The 24,412-nt window shown below is 40.8% G+C and overlaps 1 protein-coding gene across 2 annotated transcripts in view; it reads left to right on the top strand.

Moving 5' to 3' along the window:
• Positions 1-2,179: 2,179 nt before the first annotated feature.
• CPEB2 (cytoplasmic polyadenylation element binding protein 2) overlaps positions 2,180-24,412 on the top strand; it is a gene marked incomplete at both ends in the record, with an annotated part of 49,730 nt that continues 27,497 nt past the window's right edge. Inside the window, 3 exons of one of the 2 annotated variants that reach the window (XM_084285518.1) lie at positions 2,180-3,382; positions 5,530-5,808; positions 16,680-16,770. In XM_084285518.1, coding sequence (XP_084141644.1) covers positions 2,180-3,382; positions 5,530-5,808; positions 16,680-16,770 — 1,573 coding nt within the window. Of the gene's footprint in view, positions 3,383-5,529; positions 5,818-16,679; positions 16,771-24,412 lie in introns of both variants that reach the window. The other variant, XM_084285519.1, reaches the window with a different exon arrangement.

Below are 24,412 nucleotides of genomic sequence, written 5' to 3'. Positions count from 1 at the left end.
GTGGTGGAGTCACCATCCCTGGGAGCTTTTAAGGAAAGGTTGGACCTGGTGCTTAGGGACATGGTTCAGTGGGTGACATTGGTGGTAGGGGGATGGCTGGACCAGATGATCTTGGAGGTCTTTTTCAACCTTAATGATTCTATGATCCTATGAGTTAAAAGCTCATGGACACCTCAATAACTATTCTGAGTGAAGATTTGCTAGAATTTGGGCTCAATGTAAAGGTGAGGGGACAAAAACAATAGCCGAACGAGTTCCTATGCACTTTCTAGCAATAAGTGGCTGGTTGCGGGAGAGAACAGTGCAGCGCTACTTCCACCCTGGTCAGATGCCAGCAAACGCCCCAGGTAGAGGACAGCTTCTGTTCGGGCTTGCACATAACCGAACACCAGGCGCATGACACAGAGGCAAGCTGGATCCTACCAGTTCTACAGCTCCCCAGAGCCACGTTGGTGAGGACCGGGCCGTGAAGCAACGCGCTATTCAGAGCACAGGCAGTACTCGGCCGGCAACATTTCCTCAGCATGCCATCATCGACAGGGCCTGGGTCGGCACCCTACGCTTCGTTACGTGCAAGACAGCTGCGGAGTTAGAATGGATGCCAACGTAATGAATAATGGTGGGGCGCTAAGGGGAAACACAGCAAAGGGAAATATTTATCAACTCTGCTGCTGCGCTGCCAATGTGCTTGTGTGGTAACCCTACAAGGTGGTATGGATATACGTGGATATGTAACCCAAACATACACCCCCGAACAAGCCCATGTTCAAGTCAGAGATGAGCAGAGACACAGAATTTCATTTAATCTTCATTTTATTCACATAAAACAAACCCACACCAATTTAACAAATAAGGGATGTTTCCAATGGCCGAGGGTCCACTGGCCCAACAGAAAGCAGCCACACAGCTTCTGACGGTGTCCACTAACGGACTCCTGGAGAAGAGCCCGACAGGCCTAGCCTCGTGCCCCCAACGTTTATTTGTGCCCCGTGCCCCCCCCCCCAGGCGACCCCCGCCGCCATGACGGCCGGGCCTCGCCAGCCCCTGGGCTCGTGCCGCCGCGCCCCACCCCCTCCCCGCGCCTGCGTCAATGCAAATGAGGCTGGCAGGCGGCGGAACGAACCACCACACAACTCCCCCCGGCCCCCCCTCTCCTATTAAAATGGTAGCGCCCACCCCGCCCGCCGGCGCCCGGCGTCGTTGGGCAGCGCGAGCCTCCCCCTCCCCGCGCGATTGGGCGGGGCTGCCGGCGCTCGTGCATTATTCATGAGGGGGGCGTGGCCCCCAGCAGCCGGCTCATTACCGAGGTCGGGCGGGGCGGGGCGGGGCGCGCTGTGACGTAACTATGACGAATGTTCCGGCGTTCTTAAGGGGGTTGCGGCCGGCCGGCAGCCGGTATTGGGGGCGGGGGAGGCGGCGGCGGAGGGGGGAGCGGAACGGGGCCGCGCTTCGGCAAGGCGGCGGTGGCACGGCCGGCCTCCCTGCTGCCCCGCGCGGTGCTCGGAGCCCGGCGCTCGGTGGCCGGCCCCGGAACTGTTGTGTAGCAGGAGGAGGAGGAAGAAGGAGAAGAGGGGGGGGGCCTGCCCCGGGGGAGGCGACCTGCCAAGGGCTCTCGGGGATGATCCAGCGGGCGGGCGCGGCTGGGAGGGGAAGGGCTGCCCTGACGGGGGTCAATAAATGAGAAGCAGGAGGGGGGGAGGGAAAAAAAAGAAAAAGGATAAAATAGGGTTATTTATTACCGAAACGTTCAGTTTTTAAAAAAAAACAGTACAGCGGAGGTTAGGGCGAGGGCTTTATTGTAGGGAGCGGCTGTTTTTAGGCATACGTAGTGGTCTCCGATAGTGCTCACCCCCCTCCCAGGTTAATTAATTAATTATCTTTGTCTCCAGCCGGGCGGGGTGTCTTCGCCCCGCGGTGCCGGGGCAGTCCCCGCCGGCCCATGGGGGACCGCAGCCTGCCGCCGGCAGCGGCCCCCAGCCGCAGCCCCAGCCCGCCGTGGGGTGTAGGAGGCGCTGGCTACGCGGGGTCCTTCCCCTCCCCGGCAGCCTCCTCCTCCTCGTCTTCCTCCTCCTCCTGCCCCTTCTCACCCACCGCAACCGGTTCCTCCAGCGGCGGCGTGTCCGGTGTGCCGCCGCCCTCGCCGTTCCCGTCGGCGGCCGCCGCTGCGCATCCCCACGCCATGCAGGATGAGCTGCTCCTGGGGGTGACACAGCAGCGGCAGCAGCAGCCGGGCGGCGAGAGGCTGGGCAGCAGCCCCGCATCAGGACACCCCCCTCCCGGCCACCCCTCCTCTGACTTTAAACCCAGTCTCAGCCCCCACCAGGATTTAAACAAGCAGCAACCGCAGCAGCAGCCGCCGCCTCCTCAGCTGAGCCAGAAGAGGAAAGAGTTTAAGCAGCAGCAGCAGCCGCCGCCGCTCAGCAGCCCAGCCCAGCTCGGCAGCAGCCACCCCCTGAATAACCACCACCCCCCAGACTATCATCACCACCCCCCGCAGCAGCAGCAGCAGTTCAGCCACCCCACTGACAAGTACCAGCAGCAGGAGCACAGGCAACAGCAGCAGCAGCAGCTCCAGCTCCTCGGCGGTCACCCCCCGGAGCCGCCGCCGCCCGGGGACTACCCTCGCCACCGGCCCCTCAGCCCGGCCGAGCACCGGGGGGGCTCCGAGCGGCTCGCCCCTTCCTGCCCGCCGGCACCGGTGGCCGCCGACCCCAATGTGGGGGTGGCCGCCGCCTCCTCCTGCCTGAATCCGCCGCCGCCGTCTCCTCCTCGCCTGCAGGCGAAAGCCAAGCCGCCCCCCATGGAGTCCCCCCCGAACAGCCACTTGCTGGGCAGCCCCGGGAACCTCCTGCCCGGCGGGCTGGGCTCTGGCTTCAGCAGCCTGCAGAGCCCGGAGATCCCCAGCCCCCATCACCAGAGCGGGGGCGGCTCCTCCTCGGCGGCTTCCCCTCCTCCTCCGCCGCTGCCCGGCTTCGGCACCCCCTGGTCGGTGCAGACCTCGTCGCCGCCTCCGCAGCAAACGCAGCAGCCTCCGGCGTCCAGCGGCGGCGGCGGGCAGATCAGCGCCATGCCGCCGCCGAGCCCGGAGTCCGAGACCAGCTTCTACCCGGGGATCCCGTCATCGATCAACCCCGCTTTCTTCCAGAGCTTCTCGCCGGTGTCTCCTCACAACCCGTGCGCCGGGCCCTTCAGCAGCCCCTTCTCGGCCGCCGCCCCCCCGCCGCCGCCGCAGATGAATTTACCTCAGCAGCAGCAGCAGCAGCAACAGCAGCAGCAGCAGAACCGGAGATCCCCTGTGAGCCCCCAGCTCCAGCACCAACACCAGGCGGCGGCCGCCGCCGCCGCCTTCCTGCAGCAGAGAAACTCCTACAACCACCACCAGGTACCGGGGGCGGCGGCGGGGAGCCCGGCTGCGAGCGGGGGGCGCCCGGGGACGGGCAGGGAGGCGAGGGGTGGACGCGGCAGGTGGAGGGGCTGGGGCTGGGGCTGACGGCCCCTCCTCGGCTCCCGTGGACCCCGTTTCGCTTTGGGGACGGGAGGCGAGGTGCTTTTCACGTCTTTCCTCGGGGCTTCTCGTCGCCTCGCCCTTGTCAAATGGAGCCCGTGCTGCTCCCCGACCTTCTACAGCCCCTCGCGGCTCGTGGGGAGCTGTCACGCCCCGGCTGACACCTCCGGGCTTTTGCCCGAAATCGCCCGGATTTGTATCCGAATGCAATACAGTGTTTCAGGTTGCTGCGGTTCCGCCGCAGATTTTCCAGCAGTGCCCTAACAGAACCCAACAGCGTTAAAATGGAAGTTGAGGGCGAAGTAGGGGTGCTGAGGGGCGGGAGGGCAGCCGACGGGTGCCGGTGCCCGCCAGCGCACCACAGCCGCCTCTCGCGCTCACCCACTCATGAAAGGCCTAGGTTAGACAGGCCTCATCTTCATTTTTCCTTAAATTGGGCATTGCCTCCTGTCAGTTTTAGGCGGTGGAGACGGCCATTTATTTTGATAATTTCAGAACTGGAATCTCCTTTCACACCTGCCCCTTCGAGGTCTGACTCGGAGGCGTCGTGACGGGGAGCTGGGTGTCGTAGCGCCAATGCCCTCCTCAGAGAAATTCCAAAGCCATTCTCTAACGCTGAGGTGGACGCGGATTTTCTCTCTGTTACAAGTTGTAGGTAAACACGAGCGGTGCCCGTGACAGTATAACTACCAATATTAGAGGCTTGTTAACGTTTGGCATTATCTCTGAAGGTTTGTTTCACAATACGGGGCTGGCCTCTCCCAAAATTCCAACCAAAGTATTCAAGTTTTACAACATAATTATCTGTAATTATATAGAATGGGATGTTTGCCTGATTACTTGACCAAAAAATGTCTTTAGTGTTTTTTTGTTTGTTTTCTCGGGGGAGAGGGCGTTATAATGCCTTCTTTCTGTTTTATCTACTGCATAACGTATCAACATGGTTTAAATTTTTGAGCTACAGAAATTACCAGCTGAGGGCTGCTTGCAGCTAAGCTTTGAGATAAAAGTACTGAATTCAGAATATCCTCCCCTCACACGCACCCCACTTGTATGCTTGAGAAAAGGCCTTTCCAGGAACAGTCAGGTTTTAGAGCACTGAAGATAAATGTTGTTCTTTGCTGTCAGTCAGGCTCAGTGGGTCCACCTCTTGGTAGTACGGACAACCGCTGTAGGTCAGGTTTTAGCACAAGTTGTGCCTCAGGAATAAAAACTTGTCACCTTGCGAGGTCTATGCTCTAAAGGCAGTCTACATTGTGATATTGAGGAGCGTAGTCATAGTGTGCCTGTTAGATACAGAAATAATTTATACTGCTTCTAAATAGGGAAACTAATCTTAAAAAAAAAAAATAAAAGAGTAGGCTGCAGAATTCCAGAGATAGTCCTGTGCATTACTCCAGAAATACTTGAGCCATGGTTTCAGAATAATGCATTTTAATGTGGAAATGTTAAGATAGCTTCTTCAAACAGATTCTCTTCTCTGCTCTTATATGGTAATACTTAGTGATACTGAGCGATACTGGGGGAAAAAAATTCAATCTGCCATCTGAATTTTAATTTTTAAATACCTACTCACCAATCTCTTTTTAATAATGATAATTTAAAAATGACCTTCTTGAATTTCTTGTTATTTTTCCAGAGATCTTGCTCTGTAATATGAAATAATGTATCAGGTTAAGGCCTGAGCCTTTCTGTAACATGATTTTTAACCCTAGGACTGTTCTACTCTGGACTTTTAAAGAATCCTACCGGTTACTGAAAGGATAACAATCTGAACTGGTTACCCAAGGACTGTGGGAGGAGAGTGGGAATTACAATTTTTCTATGACTCTATATTAGATTTTCTTTTTTTGCCTCGGTAATGAATTTATACAATATCAGGAAAGAGGAGATTATAGAAATCTTCTGAGCATTGGTGGATTGGTGTTTTTTTGGTGTTTCTTTTTTTTTTTTTTTTTTTTCCGTTAAGTATGAAAGCATTTCAAGTATTTTTCAAAATAGTATAAATGAATCTTTCTTTTTAGCCTCTTCTGAAACAGTCGCCCTGGAGCAATCAAAGTAGTGGCTGGAGCACAGGAAATATATCCTGGGGAGGAATGCATGGCAGAGACCATCGTAGAACTGGAAACATGGGAATTCCAGGAACTATGAACCAGATCTCTCCTTTGAAGAAGCCCTTTTCTGGTAATGTCATAGCTCCTCCTAAATTTACTCGCTCCACTCCATCACTGACACCAAAATCGTGGATTGAAGATAATGTTTTCCGAACTGACAACAACAGTAATACTCTCCTTCCCTTGCAGGTAAGGATGGTATGTAAATGGTGCGTTCATAGTCTTGTGTAGCATTTTGCCTTTGTTCGCTCTAAGGAGAATTAAACAGTGGTTACTGTCCCAATACTTGGTTTGAAAATTGTATAATTGTATATAATTTTTATTATTTAATTGCAACTAACCCCAGCATTTTCATTATATTCAGCAATATATGATTCTTACAGTTAATGAAGAATATTGACTGTCGAGAAAGATAGAGATGTAGCCATTGGCAGAGGAGCAAAAATGTTTAATCTAGCAAGTATTTTCTGCCTATCATAACGCTCATATTCTCATAAATCCCTTTTAAAACTAAGCATTTGTTTTGTTTGCGTATACTTGTATACAGATTTTCTTACAAACTCTTGTAGATGGCTCTCAGACTCTCGTAGATGGCTCTGAATCTTTGTCACATTAGTCTTTTATTGATACTCTAGTCTGACACTTGCATATTAGTGAGAATTTATTTTTTTCTCCACATTCTACCAACTTTTATATTTTGGCCGGAAGTGTTAAACAGCAGGATGTGCCTTGGTACTAAGAATCTGGGCTCATCGCTTGAATTTTGCTAGTGACTTTTTATGTGATGTTAGGTAAGTCACAAAGCTCTGATATCATCCATTATTTATTGGTAAAATGTTATTTTTCCCATACCTGCCTGTGTTCATTTAGCCTTAACACAATTTTCGGCTACCAAGCCATATTTTGAATCCCAGTCTCAGTTGCCATTCTAACAATTTATAGTTTTTGCACTTTTTTTCTGTTAAAGTTACCTAGAAGAGCTTGGGCAACTTATTTTAAAACACACCTTTTCTAAAATAGCAGCTTAGTCCATGAAATCTGCATATTCTTTATTTTTGTTCATACCTGTGTCGGCTTGAGTCAGTCTCACACTCAGCTATCGTATTCCAGCAAAAGTGTTTTTTAATAATATGGAAGGAAAATAATCAGGATGTTTCTTTATCTCCACATATGGCTATTACAATTGTTTTGATGGGTTTCCACACAGAATAACCCAGACTTTGATTTGTCATCGTTGTAACTATTTGAGCTTGTATAGATGTATTTGCATCAATTAGCAAGCTAATCCTAGTGTGGCTGTAACAGCAGCAAAGGGATGCTCTTTGGGACCTGATTTCCCACAAGGTTTTTTTTTTGTTTGGTTGTTTTTTTTTTTAACTATCTTGCTGGTGGAGTTCTGTTTATTTGGCGTGAGTTGCCATGTCCTGGCTCTGTCTGAGTGAGCTCTGATATTTGCAATATTCATGAGGCTAATGGTGTTTTTTGGCCATACTCAAGTTGTGCTGCCAAGCGTATTCATTGGACCTGAAAACTTGAGAGGATTTGCCTATCCTGTGAAAACCTGTTTCATTAGGTAGCCTTGCTCATTGGAACATCTTAGTTGAATCATTTTTACATGGGTAGAAAGATGGAAAAAATGATGCCGTTCTTCACATATTCAATCTGATCCGTTCAGGGAAAGGGATTACAGATCAGTAATGCTTTGCAGTAGAGGGCTTCAAGAAGAGTTGAAAGTAAACACTGAAATGTCTTGTGATGATGTTAGCCTCAGAAACTGGGTTAAAAATATTAATGCCATCATATGTTGAAACTTCAGTGACGTACACGCTGGAAGTCATGCAGCTAAGAAGTCGTGAATATGTTTACTTACACGCTTTACAAGGCGGTATGACTAGTGCTTCAAACTTTAAGAAGCTTCTGCTGTGGTCATCTGATACAGATGAACTAATTTTTATGTCTAAACAAAAGTCTCTTGCATTCCAACTATAATCTAAAACACCCCTGTGTACTAGGGTAGGAAAAAATACTTTAAATTCATCTCTAGAAACATTAATTTAATTTACTGGGTTTTCATGTCAGGTTTTTCTGAAGAATCTCACGGAGAGATGGTGGGCACACATCATTGTTCTTGGTCTCATCTGTGAACACCAGAGCCACAGATTAAATCAACCTGCTTGTCTAGCTGTATTTGTTGTAGGTCTATAATTCTTAAATCTATCTTACATTTACAAAGTCATAATTGTAGAAATCAGTAAAAATACTCCTATTTGAAGGCTTGCAGCGTTACCCACTGCTATTGTGGAAACACTAGATGTTTCCATAAACTATTTTGCTACACTGAACTTGTGTTATTTTTTTCTTCAGTTATGCTATTGTTATGGTTGAGTCCTTGGAATGACTGCTAAATTTTAGAAGTCATAATGAAAACTTAAATAGAGTTTAGAGCTCGTGGTGCTTTTCATCAGGACTTGTGCTGGCAATTGCGATGCTGTCAAACACCCATCCTGTTAATTTGTACTGTGCTTGTCTCAGGCCATAAAAGGCTGAGGTATTTAGATTGAAGATCCTTAAAGATACAGTAGCTATTTCAGAAGACATTCAAATATTCATTAAATTTGTGCCATTTAGAAGGTCTTATAGGAGAGTGTTTGTGGGTATGTAAAAGTTCCCCGTTTCTTTCAAGCTTTCAAAGAGGGACTGCGTCTTTGCATGCCTGTTGAACACACAACTGCATCAATTGCAGTTCTGCAGAATGCTGTTCCACATGACCACACACCTTTGTTTTAACTGCAGTCATCAGTTCGCACGGCAGGGTTCACAGCACCTCTCCTCCAAACTTCAGCTGGCTATTTTAAAGCTTTTTAGCTAGCTCAGGCTTAGCAGCTGAAGACTTCAAAAAGCTGGTGTTCTCACTGACCTTCTGCAGATCATTAGTGTTCTGCTAAGCATCCTTGAAAATGTTCTGGTTTTGAGAAGTTTGAACGGCATTCAGTGTCAGCTGCCCATCCAGTTGCTGTGGAACAAGTACCTGATGCAAAAGAAAGAAGCTACAGAGGAATCATATACAAATTTAAAAACTTTCCACTTTGGGATTTCTTTGTTCTCTGGTGCTTGCATAGATGCATGGGCCCCATCATAGAATTGACATTAATTCTGTTGAAAATAATGTTTCTTGGTATTAACCTAATATACCAGTGACAATAAATACAAGTTATTGTTACTGATAATCGAGAAACTAATCTCGTATATTACTTAAAGGGATGAAAGCAGATTTTCTGTGCTTCATAGCTAAAACTGAAACATATGGCCACTGTGAACGCAACTTCATGTGGGATAGTAGTGACAGCAAAGCTGCTTTTGCTTATATCAGTTATGAAGGACATCTCTTGGGAATTTTCCAAAATTCAAGAGTTTTTCCTGTTTTTACATATAATAATAAAAGCAATTAAAACATCATGGCAACTCTGATTTAAATGTGAACAAGTTAAGCCAATAGTCAAGTTTTGCATATGTGACTAACTGTAAGATGTTCGCCCCACCCTGAAGATTTTTAAGATAAGATAAACTACATTGATTACAGCTCTTCATGTAAGATAAAATGATGCCTAAAAGCTTTAGCTCTGCCACACTGTACCATTATAGGTACTTCTTGTAGGGAAGGGGTTATTGCTGCGTGCTGGAATCATGACGGTACAATTAGAAATCATGTCAGGTATTGTGTAAATCTGTGTTTACACTATCTAACTTAAGCATTTTAATTCAGTAGCCTCTTTCTCCTTAAAGAGAATCTAGGCTCCATATTTAGATAATCTAATTCTCTAGAAGAACATACCTGTCACCACTGACCGTGTACAGCCCCTGAGATTCCAGTTCTGGCACTTATATTACGTGTCAAGAAATCAGGCAATATTCTTTTATACTCCCTGTTCTACAGTACCAATAAATAAATAAATAAAATTGAGCATAGGTTGTAAAGCTAAAAATATTTTTGTAATCCCTGATACCATTTTTCCCCCAAAATGTGCTTCAGGCACTTCCATGCCCAAAACAAGCACGGAAGTTAGTTTTCTATATTTTTTCATTTATATTCCTTGAATGAGGAAAATAATAAACCATTTAAAAAATATAATTATCTGCTAATCCTATTTTGATTGCAAGCTTAATGTTTCTCAGTATTGTGCAAATAAGCTTATAAAAAGCTACTATCACAGTTTAATAATATACATCAGTGTTTAAGTATTTTCATTCCAATATAAACACAGCATTATAATAAAATGAATATGAATTTAGGTCCTGTGTTTCTTTTGAATTCAGGAAATACATAGCATGTCCGGGTGTTTTTCACCTTGATTTGTCCTTCCTGTTCGTTCAAACAAACAGTACGGGCAATGTTCGTGGTCCTGAACGCTGAGCCTTATTATTCTACATTTGAGCACAGCTCTCTGGCTGGGTGTACGTAAGGCAAGGTACCTACAGTACATACTCTCAGAAGTGCAGATTTTTCCCTTTTCTATTTATTTTTAAAATTTACCCAAGAAAACAAAATACTTCCAAAGCAAAATGAATTTTAAAATTGTACTTCACAGCAGGTGTCAGTTTGAGGTATTTAATTTAAGCTGCTGTCACATTGCTTCTGTCTTACAATCACCTCCACACAGATTTTCAGATCCTCAGTGGGACAGTTTGAGACTGTTTAATAAATGTTCGTGTCTTAAATGACTACTCCAGATTATACACATATGAGCCAGTTCTAGATTAAGAGTAAGTTGCTGAAGTTACGTTCTCAATGCCTTATTTAGACTCTTAAATACTGGCCTGATTATTCAGAAGTGCCAAGTGTCCTGCTGCTCTGGTTAAATATGGAAGGCCTTGGGAGTATGTACCTACAGAGTTCTTGCTCTTCAGATTAGTGTAGTTGTCCAAACACTGATTTGTAAGTCAGCATTACCTTATATAGGTAATAGGTTATAAGTATTACCTTATTTTACTGGGGTAATACCTATAAGAAAACAGTGTCTTCAGGACTTCTGATGCAATAGATTGGTTACCTGGGACTGATGAAAGATGATTAAAAGTTACACATAAGAGCAGATTTTTGTGTTTTGGGGACCATATTGAGGTTATCCCTAACTGGAGAGAACAGTCTACTGACTGACTTAACTTTAAGATCAAGACTTTTGGAAAAACAGTATTGGCAGCTGCATAGATAAGCAAAGGAATAAATTAGCTGAAAGTTTTGGGGGCTTAACATACATATATGTTTTTAAAACTTTTTCTGAACTAGGAATTCTCACCCCTTAAAATTTCTTTCAGTTCTACAGTATTAATGCAAGTCAAAATCAGAGCTAGGAAAATCACACACATATATGTATATATAAATATATATATATTTAGCAGCTCTAATATTATACCAGTGATGTATATGCTAAGTAGTGTATCTAACCTCATTCTCTGTGCCAAAGCACGTTTGTTCTCTAAAATTAAAATGAATACGTTCTCACTAAAGACTTGTCCAAAAGTACTTTTACTGTATGGTCTGATGTATTTGCATTTCAGTAATCAGGACTGTATAGATATTTACAGATTTTTTTTTTTTTTTTTTGGGGGGGGGGGGAGGGGGAAGTTTCAGTAACTCTGGATGACAACTTCCCCTTCAAATGTCTAATTTATTGTTCTTTGTTATTTTGTCCAAGTTATTCATACGCAAACCTCCTAGACTTGCCTCATAAGTCAGTCTTGCCAAGCCTTTAATCATCTCCATAATGTGTCTGGTTTGCTGCCAGTTCATGAAAGTATGTTCTTGAGCTGAAGTATTCCTGTATGGATGCAGTAAATGCTGTTGAGTTTTTTTCATTTTTAAATACATATGTAGCTGAGAAGTAGGTGTGTCTTTGCCACAGGAGCTGTTCTTGGTGCATTTTCGGCTCAATTTAGCTGGCTTACATTGCTAATTTTGTAATTTTAACTTTAAAGCACTTTTTGTTGTCAGGTTGACTGTTCTCAGATGTCTACAAGACACAGCTCATCATTACCACTAATGACACTGTAAAGTAACCAACCTATTTAAAGTGTCTACTTTAAGGCTTTATCCTTCATTTTTTATAGAGCTAAAATTGTAGTAAGTCATATGTTTTAAGTTTCTATCTATGATAGTTGCAGTTTCAACAAGAGGCTTGTGATTACAGTATATCTTCACTTGAAAGAGAATGACTTGAAGCTTAGATGTTGGCGAGGATGATAGTTTAGAATATCTATTGTACCTAATTTTAAGGTTATTACTACTAACGTTAACACTGAACACCTTGGGTACTTTTTAAATCTGCGAATGCTTTATTATGAAATCATCTGTCATGTTCTAGTCTTAGATCTCATTTTTTATTTAGGTCAGCTTTAAGGCCCAAAAAAAAAAAAAAAATTGTTAAAATTTTCATTTGGGAAGTGATAACTTTTTTTTTTTTTTTTTTTCAAGCGAGCTTTTAAAAATTTATGTTGATCAGCAAGGTCAAAGTTAGAGCCCCTTTTGCAGCCAGCCAAGACCATATTCTAAAGTGACTAGAAGCTTTATGGCTTACAAGTTGTTTTTAACCCCCATCAGACAGTGTTACGTTTCTTCAGAATGTGAAAGGACGTGTCAGGGAACATATTGTAAATATACTTGGGTTTTCTGAATTCAATGTCTATGTTAGAATTATTTCTTTTTTTTTTAATCTTGTCTTACAGATCAGTTCTTTAATGCACATGCCTAAAATTCAAAGGTGTTTAGCTGCTTAACTATGAACATCTATTTTAGAGTTTGTGGTAAAGAATAGGAGAATTGTATTTAATATTTAATAATAGTTTCTGACCATGAATGTATTTGCTTTTTGTCTGACGATATAAAAGCTTAGAGAGGTGACTGCGCTGAGTTTCTGCAATTGCTCAGACAGAATAGTCTTTGCGTAAATTGTGTGGATATATTTAGAAGTCCTAAATACATTGTGCCAAACTAAATTTATCCAACAATTTAGTGTTGAAAGTGGCTCTTCAGAGAAAGCTGCCATCCTGCCATTCGTTCCACATTTAGATATATGGGGGGGGAAATACATCTGAAATGTGTTTTTGTGTGACATTGTCAAAAAGCCCTAGCACTAACTGCATTCTCTAGATAGGATACTTCATGCTTCTACTGTATTGTCTATTTTTGTAAAAATTCAGAAATAAGAACTGCTTTTCTGTGAACTGGCTTACATAGTCCTAACTTCTGAGGTGACAATTTATATCAGCCCTGCGTATCACTGTGGACAGTTGCACCAAAAATATTGTTTTCAGTTCTTCCCTGAAGGAATGCAGATGCAATTACAGCACTGGGAAGGTAGGTCAACCAAGATGCAAATAGTTCTCCAGTTAAAAAGAGATGAAAAGCTAGCGTGAGCATATGGAGTGCTTGGGAGAAGTTAACTTTACCAGCCCTGGGAAAAACTCGTGTTATGTTGTGACATTCCACTGAGGCATGGACCCTCTGACACGGCCACAGTTTGTTTGCTTCTTAGTACGTGACTGATGAGCCACGGAGGTGAGGGAAATGTGAAATATTTTACAGGAATTCATCCTTGGCAAAAGGATTTTTAAGGAGTTAGGATGGTTTAAAAAATTAACATACGCACTTATGTATCAGAGCCTTCATATTAGTGATAATCTGTACTTTCCTTATTTCAATGTGATTGATAAGCAGTTATTTTTAAAAACAACCTGGAAAAACCTTTAAAACAATATGGAAGTAGTTCTGCTTCCAAGTGCGTGGAAAGCTCTGTAAAGCCATCGTGTTTGGTGGGGATACTTCCCATGCTTGTCTCAGAGATGCTGGAAAACCACAGCGCAGGTTCCCTGCTGGAGCTGAATGTGCTCGAACAGTGTTGTCCCCTTGCAAAGCGCTGTGGATGTTTTTCTGCAGCGGAACTTTCTAGAAACCTTTGTGGATGTGACCTACATTATTGACATACTTAAATTCTGCTTTGAATTGAAAGCTTCATATTTGCATACGTTATACTCGTGCTCTTTAAAAACATGATTTATGTATTTGGGGAACATAAAGCAGCATTTTAGCATTATGAAGCCTAGTTGCACAAAAGTGTAAAATGAACCTTTTACTCAAAAAAACTCTCTCTCCTCTTGAGGTAATTACATTTCAGAAAGCATTGCAGTACAGTACATAGTTCATCAGTGTGAGTTGGAACTGATCTTACAAGTTTGAAGCACTGATTACCTCCGTGTTACCCAAGCACACAAGTGGATAGTGTCATGTGGGTTGGGAGACAGCAGAGTATAGCTCCTGTATTGAAATTCTAAATTCACAACCTTATTATATTGTACAGGGCATGTCTAATTTGTTTTCACTGCCGGAAATAAAGTAATGCACTTCAAAGAAACAAAACTATTTTATTAGCTTCATAGAAATGAACTGTCTAAAGTGTCAAGGATAGGGAAAGCTTATTGCTGCTTCCAGCAGCACACGACCTTTCAGTTTGGTAATACAGAACTTGCAAAATGGAGTGGTGCAAGGGCGAAGTTACATCAACCATGTCAGCCAGTGCAGCAGTTTCCAAAGGAGTCACAAACGCGTTGTGTTTTACTTCTCCATTTCCCCATATGATCTGTGATCGAGTGAGCCACTGTTAGGGATTAACAGTGATGGAGCCCTTTCTTAAAAGCTTCTGCTCTCCAGAGCAAGGTTAAAGTATGTTAACAGCTCCTGACAGACTTGCAGCATGGCTGAGGCTGGCAGGAACCCATCTGCTCCAACCCAGGCTCCAGCAGGGCTGCCTGAAGCAGCCTGCCCAGGACCACATCCAAGCAGCTTTTGAAGATCTCCAAGGAGACCCCACAGCCTCTCTGGGCAACCTGTGCCACTGCTCCATCACCTACACAGCCCAGAAGTGCTGCCTGATGCTCAGAGCCTCCAGTGTTCCTGTTTGTGCTACATGTCCTGGCACTGGGCACCCCCAGATGGTCATTTATTTCAATGTTAAAGGAGCAATGATCAAAAAATAAATAAGAAAATCTTCCCTAGTGAGCCCGCAATTATCACATGTCACATGTAGAGCTTTGTCCATATTTTACTACTACCTGCTCTTTTACCCCATTGGCTACAAAGGTGGCAAAATCTGGTTTCTGTTCACTCAGCACGGGGTTTTGCAAGAGCGCTTACTACCTACCAAATGGCTTTTCAAGTCAGCTGAATTGAAGACTTCATTAAAAATTCTGATGAGATCCCTTCTCATGCGTCTGCTGGGGGACAGTGGGGAACAGATGCAGCATTGTCAGAGCTCACACCTTCTATAGAAAGCAAGTTTGCTAGGGTAAGCAGCTTCTTTTCATAGATGCTGTTGAGAAATCAACCTGCAAGGGCATGGAAGCTGATGAGTCACTTCGGTTTCTTTCTTCTGCTGCTTAGGACAGCCAGAGAACTGAATGAGAGCTAAGCAGTCCCCAAGTGAGGTTGGTGGGATCTCAAGTACTACTGGAGATTTGTTGGCACTCAAGCCACACCACCTCACACAGTCAGTGGCACTTAGTCTGGGATGTGGCAGGAAATGAGAGAAACCTAGTTGTGTTTTTTTTTTTTAACTTTTCATTGAAATTATTTAAAGGTTTCCAAAAAATCATCAAATGAACATGGCAGACTGCTTATCCCATGAAAACTCTTACGAGTTGCGGGAGGGAGAGAGCTTAAAAAAATGGCTTCTCCCTCTTTATCCCAGCATTGCGTCACATTGACTAAACTTTCTAAGAAGGAGGAGGAAAGTCAAACATTAGTTTCATCATGGCTTATTTTGCAGAGCTGTTCACAAGTCATGGTTTCTGACTCATAGAAAACACCTCTTTCACAGCTTGCTTTTTCGTAACCCAAGCATGAGGAGTACCTGCTTGCTGTAGGATGAAGTTGGAAATTAATCTCTGTTCTGCTGGACTGGCATGGGAGGTGTGGGTCAGAAAACTGCTGTCCCATTATGTATGTACTGGCTGCAGCTTTAATGAATTTTAATGGTTGTGGGATGGGTGTGGTGTATTTCATCCTACTCTGCTGAGTTACTACAGTGCAACCAGAGAGGAGATGATAGTAAAATCCTGTAATCGTGCCTTTAGTGTGATACAGTCCAGCCAGAAAGCCTTGCAAGTAGAGGAGATTAAGGTTTTACACAAACTATTTTCAGTCTCTGAAGGTATTCCAGAAAGGCCAAAGAAGTTTCAAGTAATCTTTTTTTTTTTTTTCCTGTCCGTACAACTTGGGTGCATTAGAAAACTCAGGAGAAAATGTCTTAAGCATAAAATTGGTGAAAAATGTATGATTTATTACAATAACTTCTATTATCTTCAGTGAAAATATTTGTAAGGCATTATGGTAACTTTTTATTAATCTCGGTACTTATAAAAATGCTCTATGTAAGGTTGATAATCTGTTAGTAAGCTTCGTGACATTTTCTTTCACAGCTTAACTTTAATTTTGCAACCTTTAACCATTTAGTGTTGACCATTTGTAACTCAAGTCTTTATGCAAACGGTCTCAGATTAATGACCCAGAAACGAGGGAGTGCAGTCTCAGCAGGGGACTGAGTGCCTAGGCGAGATACTTAGCAAAGCACCAAGAAAATGCTTTCTTTCATATGAGGTGACTGTTCTTCTCTTCCTGTAGTTCCCCAGCCTACTCACTATTTAACTTCTGCATGCGATTAAATTGGAGGAGACTAATGGCTGGAGGAGCTCATTAAACAACCGAATGTTGAGCTCTGCTGTGGGTCTTTGGAACTGATTCGAGCAGATCCTCTGAAGGAAAAAGGCTATTATAGAGATATATAGAATATACATAAACATCTGCATATACAGAAGAGTTCTTTGTAGTGCAGTTTTATATTTGGATGCTATTAAACTTACTGTTAATAAATTAAAATATCTTAAGCTCTTGTATTACTGTCCATCTCAGTATCTGAGTGTGCAGCCTTTAGGTGCCTATGTCTTCCTATCAAGTTTCCTGTTAAAAAGTACAGAATTTGTATTCCAATACTAAGGATTTTGTTCTCTTTTAGGATCGAAATAGAATGTATGACAGTCTGAATATGCACTCTTTGGAAAACTCCCTTATTGACATTATGAGAGCAGAGCATGATCCACTTAAAGGTATGTTATTATGCTAAATAAAGAAAAAAGGGTCATCCATTTTGCATATTTGAATTAACACTGATTGCTAATTTAGATTCTAGGTTCATATTAAAATAGCAAATGAATTATTAACTCATACAAAAGGTCAATCTCGATCTGTATTTTGCTGAAAACATTGGTTTACAATTGATTAAAACTTAACTTAAACTTAAGCATCAGTATCTTCACAGGTATTTCTTCCTCTCCCTAAGAAATTCATAGTTAGGTTCATTTGTAATTGACTTTTCTGCTGCAGGAAGTTCTACCTCAGTTTGTAAAGACACACTGATGTGTCGAAGCTAGCCAAGAGAAGGTGGGAGTGGAATCAAAACGCTTTTTTTAAATCCCTTTCTTTGCAGTGGAAGTTGAAAAGAAAATTAAGTCCACTGATAAAGTCAATTTTTGTCCTTTTTTGAAAGCCCATGGAGGATAACTGCGTGTAGTCGTCCATTTTCTGTTAGTCTGAAGAAGTGCAGAAGTACACTTGGCTTTAGCAGTCAGGTTCCTCTTACCCTTCTGGGCTCTGCTGAAATAGCAAATATTTGTGGACTTTGGTTTTAATTCCTCTATTCACTGTGCAGTAAGTCATTCTTTGGGATTCTGTCTTTCCATACTTATTCTCAGGTGGATTTTACCATTGAACTTTGCAGCAGGGAACTCAAGCCCTTTAATTTGGCCTGATCAAATGTTACTTTATTTGTGGTATTATAACTGGCTTAACACAATCTAGCTTTAAAATACCAAAGATGTCAGGATTGCTATGCAGAATTATGTCTCAGTATTAAAGCAATCCAAAGAAAATCACATATTTTTATATAGTTATTTACTCCCATCCATTCTCCATTTCTAGAGACTTCTAAGCTTAATATATATTACATTAGCACATAAAGGCCTGTGCTCTCCTGATGTGGAAAACACTTTGTTAGTCTGCTCCTTTATCTAAAAATTTTAATAATCAGTTGGAAGATTGGTGGTATTTAGATAGCCTGTAATAGCGTAATTTAGAGTGTAAAACCAAAAGGTTGTTTTTTGTGTTTTTTTTTTTCTCCAAACTAAAAATTTCTACAAAGATCAGTAAGTGGGTAACATCTGGTTAGCCTGTTAATTTTTCCTCCTCATTAGATTGGCAGCTGAAATTAAATTTTCATAGATGTTCTTTAATCTGGCTTCTTGTTTCATAATATCTGCAGAAACTGAATTCTGGTTTTAACAATTTTATCACTGAAGTCCACTAGTAAATTCAGTTTCTGTCCATCCTACGTGTTAACAATACATTACTAAGTAACACACAGAGGTCAAAACCTGTGAACGTTAGCCTGGTGGTGACTGCTGTGAACTAAAAGCAAGTGCATGGCATCAAAGACAAGGTAACTAGTTAGCTCATCCCTGTTTCAAAGCACTTTCTTCAATTTGCCACACTCAGGTGGTGACTAATACTGTGACTTTGGTTATCTGAGGGCAAGTAAGTCTACAATCAGGATAGATATTAAAAGATTATTGTTAGGCTTAAAATTAGAGAATGAAGATCCTCTATCATAATATACTGCCAGTGACATCTCTCACATTCCTGAAAACCAATCAGTTTCTTCACTTGTGTGCACTGACATGACAAATGGAAGTGGTTGCTTTGTTTCCCCACCATCTCGCTGTTTTCATTTTGGTTTTATAATGCAGAAGAGTTTTCGGAGGCACAGCAAACACAGAAATTACCTATTTTTATTCATGTCATCATATTTTGTTACGATACACTACATGAAAACTACATCTTTCCAATAATAATTTTTCAGTGAGAATAAGACAAGACAAAGCTTTAAGATGAAGTCAAATATGTCCATATATAGACATTTTTGAAAAACTCAGTAAAGGTTCCATAGTTATTCTGTGCTTTCTAGGGACGTGAGTGTATGGTTTCAGTCTGCAGTTGACAGACTTTCTTTTTTTAACAGTTTCACCATCACAGTGAAAATTCTGCTGAGTTTTATGTTTGAACTAAAACAGATGGAAGCCATAGATAGTGATGAATTCAAAGGAAATTCTTTTTTTTTTTTCATTTGAGTGCCAGAGAACAATGCACACACCAACTGAATTTAAATGGAATAATTGCGTGCTGTTATTTAAATAGGTTGTTGAAGATCTTTTTTTATTTCCTTTTGAAGTTATTATTTCAATTGAAACAGCTACACGATTAGCAAAAGGACAAGAGAAATGTTCCTTATTGAATTTACTGACTGACGGTGGGAAGCAGAGAACACATCCAAGAATAGCTTTTCAGTTCCTCCCTATCCCTCTCCTGTTTAGTCACCGTTAGTTGGCATTTTCTGTAACTTCCTAACAAGTTTAACTTTTTTCTCCTACAAACTGTGAAACACTAATTTTGTTATTTCAGTCCCTCTGGGTTTTCTTTTCACCACAGCAAATCTGACACTTATGTAAGAACCTGCTTGCATAATGCACAGGACTAAGAATATTACTAACTCTTCCTTTTTATTCCTATTAATATATGACATGCTTTGTTGTAACTGAAGAATATTTTTCTAACTAGAGAATATTTTTATGGCAAGTTTTTAACTAAATCTAAGCACGCTAAGACAATGCATCTTTTATATCTGACCACAGCAGTAAAATGAAAGTCCCTGGAATTTTAAGCACGTGTTTCAGATTTAGCTGCTTACAATATCTGGAGTATGACTAAGCATCTTGTCTCAGATTTTGCACAATGCAGAACAGACACTGTGTGTACTAGCTCACAGCTTTAAGTTTTGCATTTGAAGACTCATTTTAGAAGGAAGTCAGATTTCACAATTTTTGCTTTCATGAACTTGAAAAACCTTTATTTCAAATATGATTCACTGAAAGCTAAATTTATGCCTGCCAAAAGTTGTTTATAGATGTATAGTTTCAGCTTCACTTAGACTAAGTTTAGTCGTAACTACAGAAGAGATCAAAAGAAGGGAGTGATTTTTAGCATGCAGTAAGACAGTTTTTCAAGGTAGAGGTGTACTTGAATTCACTGATTGCAGCAGAAATCTTGATCATGTTAAAACTAATCTTCCCCATAACATTTTCTCAAAATCAATTTTATAAAAATATATTTAATATTTTTCCAATAGAATATAAATGGAAGTTAAAGATAATAAAGTTTAAACTAAATTAATTTATGTTTTTTTAAGGAACAAATTAGTTTTGTTCCTAAATACCATTTTTAATTCTTCTATTAACCCTTAAAATATTAAAGACTAGACAAAAATATTGGAATATTAGTTGTGTAATTATTTTCCAGACATAACATTCATGTGTACTTCTTTTTTTCTTTAAACTATTTTCCCCCAAATGAGAGTCCTTCCTGATGTCAAGATGTAGCAAACTTGAGTTCTAGACATTTCAGAAGCAAGAAAGCCAAAACATTTACACTTAAAGAGATTATGGAAAAAATGTAAAAGAACAGGTTACGCTCATAGAATATGTGTTCCAATTGAGAAGCAGATGATTTCATGGGATTTATTATCTACTGTATCTACTAGAAACATCGTTATAGTAAAGGCAGTGGTGATTTCCATGTAATTTAATGGCTTCTCTTGTGTAAAGCAAGAGTATTGATGCTTTTCTCAATCTAGAATTGTTTTGTTTTTTCCTAATCAGCTCTCCTATAGCGCTGCAAGCTATATATAAGACAGTACAGAACTTGAATTAGTCATACCTATGTTAGTAGGAGTAACAAGAAGGAGTACAAAGTTTATAGGAAAAATAAGTTCTATTTTTCTTCATGCTTTCTTGTGAAGGGAGGAAGAGAAAAGCTTTTTTTTTTTTTTTTTTTTTTTTTTAGGAAAGCTACAAAAATACCTTTTTCTGTATAGCTAGTAATAAAATAATAAAAATAAACACTAACATTTGGCTTACCTGTTGGGGAAGAATAACCTGATGTACCTAGAAGCCTTTATGTTGCTCTTTCCTATTTATATTTTCCTGTTCAATTAGTTTAGTTAAGCTTTTCAGGTGCTCTACATGTTTCTTTTAAAAACAACATGCTGGAGCATGCCCAGTGAAATATAAAAAAAAAAGGCGATGGTGACTGAACGACACAGTAAAAAACATTTTCTTCCTTTGGACATGACAATTTTTGTTTTCAAATGACTTTGTTTTATATTTTTTGTGTGTTAGGGAGCAGTAAGATTTAAAGTTATGCAGTTGCTTCCTAAAGTAATTCAAACTGTGCTCAGAAAAGTTTCTAAGGCTGAACAAAAGAGCAAGGAAGGAAAGGCTTCACTTTTTGTCATATAAAAGCCTTGAAATTCTAGTAAAAAGAATCTAGTAAAGAACATTTTCTGTAGGTTTCTTTCTTTGAAATTGTTTGAGAGAAAAAAAATATTCCTATTTAAGACTGGTAGACTCATTTGCCTAAACAGACTTATCGTAGACAACATATTTGGCCTCATTAAAGCTTACATAATTCTTACACAAGCATGTGAAAGTGTAGTATCTAGGCTTTCTGTAACTAGGTGTTGTCCAAACATGGTTTTGTGCTGTTGTCTTAACTACACCGAATCAAAAATTGAGCTTTCTGAAACTGCTGCAGTCCTCAGCCATGTGCCGTCTGTTACGTAGTCTGGGAAAAAGCTTAACTTGGAAGCTCTTTCTCTTCTGATCAGGAGATCTACTGAAAGAAAGGAAAAAAAAAAAAAAAAAAAAAAGGAAGGTGGGAAAGGAATTTAGGATTCTCAGTCTCTTCGTTTAAGACTTTAAAAACAAAGAGAAGAAAAAGGTGGGAGCAGACAACGAAATATCAACTTTGTGAAACTGAGTCAGCAATATTTGAAGCAGTCGTTATAGGTTTAAATCTGTCCCAAATGTTTTAATGTTTGGGGATTCCTAAAAGAATTTAATTAAATAGGAATAGAAAGCATGCATGTCCAATACTAGATATGAATTTGCCCTAAAATGAAAAGTGAGTAAGCAGAACTACATCTGGATGCTCAGAAGAGGCTTATAAAAGAAATTAGCATTTTAATTGTCACTGCCCATGATAATAACATAAGATTACAGAAATGTAACTAATGTAATTCCTTACTCTTTCCTCATCATTTGGATTATCAAGACTTGTTTTTTTTAATCAATTCTCAAGTGGTTGTAGTGGTTAAGCTGGCCCACCAAAATTTATTTACAAAATTTATTTATTTTTCTTCCCTTACGCAAGAGCACGTTGTCAGAAGTACATAGCAGCCAGTTGCGTTAACACTGATCACATTTAGATGCGGAAGAGGGGATTAAGTTTCAGAGAGCAGCAGTTACATAAGAAATGTCAGACTTACCTGCTTCTCCGCAGCGGAGCTATTCTGAATTTAGCCGTGATACATGAAAATAATTAGTGGTAATGTGCTGAAGTTCCTAGACTCAGGCTTTCACAGAGAAAATTTCTATAATACGATACTTTATGGAACAGCACAGGAATATCAGCCATCCTATTTTTTCCAAGTAGCACCAATAGCACAGTGCTAATTTTGGATGCTGTAGAGCTTAGTTCTGTAGGCAGCCAGTGAAGTGATTACTTTTCATTTCTCAGGAATTATATGCATCTATTATTTAAATAGTAGATATTCTGTAATTAATTTGTAGTTATTTTTAAACGAGTATAGCATCTTTATGTTATTAAAATTATTTTTAGGCAAGCAGATACCACTGGAATAAGTATTGAACGGTTTTCACAAATCTAGTTTTCTGACACTGAAGTAAAATAAGAATAGATGGGGTTTGTGATGAGGGCAGTTGTTAAAATGGTACGTATTTTTAAAGGCATTGAACAACAAGCAATAGAAAGAGCTGAAGAGGAAAAAATGCACGATAGAAACAAAGCGAATTGCTATAAGATGGCGCTCCTTTGTTCTTTGTATATTATGTGATGCTGTTTTACATGAAGTTTAATACTGTATACATCCATTTTACGCTTTTTAAACAAATTTGAGTTCTCTAAACTCAGTACAGGATTGATCTTGCAGCTAATTCCACACACGAAGTTTCATGGATTTATTTATGTCATTAAATTCACATGCACTCCATAGAAACACTGCATTTTGCCACCTCAGATTGTTCTGAGGTCTAAAAACCAAAATTGGCAGTACTTATATTTTGAATAAACAAGCAAATCTTCTATGTTAAAAATGTTTTTAAGGTTGTAAAGCCCAAGTGCTAGATAAGGTGGTCAATACACGTTGTAGGATCACCGGAATGACATAGCTATAGTTAAATTACAAAAAGCAATTTCATTGAAATAACCTTTCAAATAAGACCAAAAAGGTTACTAATTTTCCTCTTCTAACCCTGAAATCATTATCTGAGCTAGCAAATTCATCTTCGTAACAGCAAGAGGAGGTCTGTGTGTTTGTGTGGTGCATCGGTTTGATACCAGAGTCCCGGGCCCAGTGGATTCAGGCAGAGCGCACTCCTTAGCACAGCTCCATCCCCACGACTTCTTGAGAAGTGCTTGATTATTTCAACTTTTTCGGCTTTGTGCCTTATGTTTCAGGTGCAGCTTATTCATGGAGCTAGAGAGAAGGGGAAACAAAAGGTGAAAATGCAAAAATACCATTTTTAAACGGGAATCCCCTATCTTCTAAAGCAGATTTCCTCTCTTGGTGCTGACATCGGAGGGGGGTCCTCTCATGATAGGCCTAAAATCTGAAATCACTTTCTGCAATAATTACAATCGGTATCTTTTGTCCCCTTTACTAAATGAAAAGAAAAAAAAAAAAAAGAACAAAATTTAGAGACAGATCATCACCAGAGTCTCAAAGAGATTGAAGCTGAGATGATCATCTCTCATGATTTCTCTCGTTATTCAAGATAAATCAGTCCATTCTGCAAGAAGCAGCTCACAGTGTTGCATTTCTATAGCACCGTATATAAACAGGATGGTGACAGTAAATAATCCTGTAAAATCCTGGCTGTTAGGCAAATGAGTATTCCTTTCATAGACCAACTGAGAGGAAAAGTAAAGTGACTTCTTAAAAACGAGGCTGAGCAAACCAGTGGCAGCTCCCAGATTGCAGCGTAAGGATGCCGCCTTCTTAATTTCTTTCTTCATGTACTAGAATGCATTTCTACAGGGGTAAAATATCTATTTTTCCAAGAAACATTAGGTGTAGCTGTAAAGGCTTACCATGAGAGAAAAATTGGATTGTTTTATAAAACTGGACATCCTGAAGTTACAGAAAATGAAGACAAAGACTCCTGAAATGATTTTTTAATATCTTACCTGAGTCATCTTAAAACTTCTGTAAAATTTGAAGAAGACAGTGAGAGTTCTTTCAGTTGGATTCACCTGTCCTTCCCAAATCCTAAAAAAAAAATATGCAGAATTCCTACCTAATTTGTAGCTGCACAAATACCATTCATTCTAATAATAATATCTGTTGGAAGAGAAATAGAATCTGGCTGTATAGAACTTTTTTTTTTTTTTAACTTTTTTTTTTTTTTTTTAAATCTTGCTGTTCTAAGAGTTAATATTTTTCTTTTCTGTAGTTTTTGGTAGAAAATTCTCCTGTTTGATTCCTGCAGGGAATTATGTACTATTACTTAAATATTTTCTCAGATGGAGGTTTTATTTAACCCCAAAGGTGTGTCCGTTTAG

The sequence above is a fragment of the Netta rufina genome (genome assembly GCF_964035555.1).
Source record: "Netta rufina genome assembly, chromosome: 4".
NCBI classification, from domain to species: domain Eukaryota; kingdom Metazoa; phylum Chordata; class Aves; order Anseriformes; family Anatidae; genus Netta; species Netta rufina.
The sequence above is the reverse complement of the archived record's forward strand: the minus strand, read 5'-3'. Positions and strand labels throughout refer to the sequence as shown.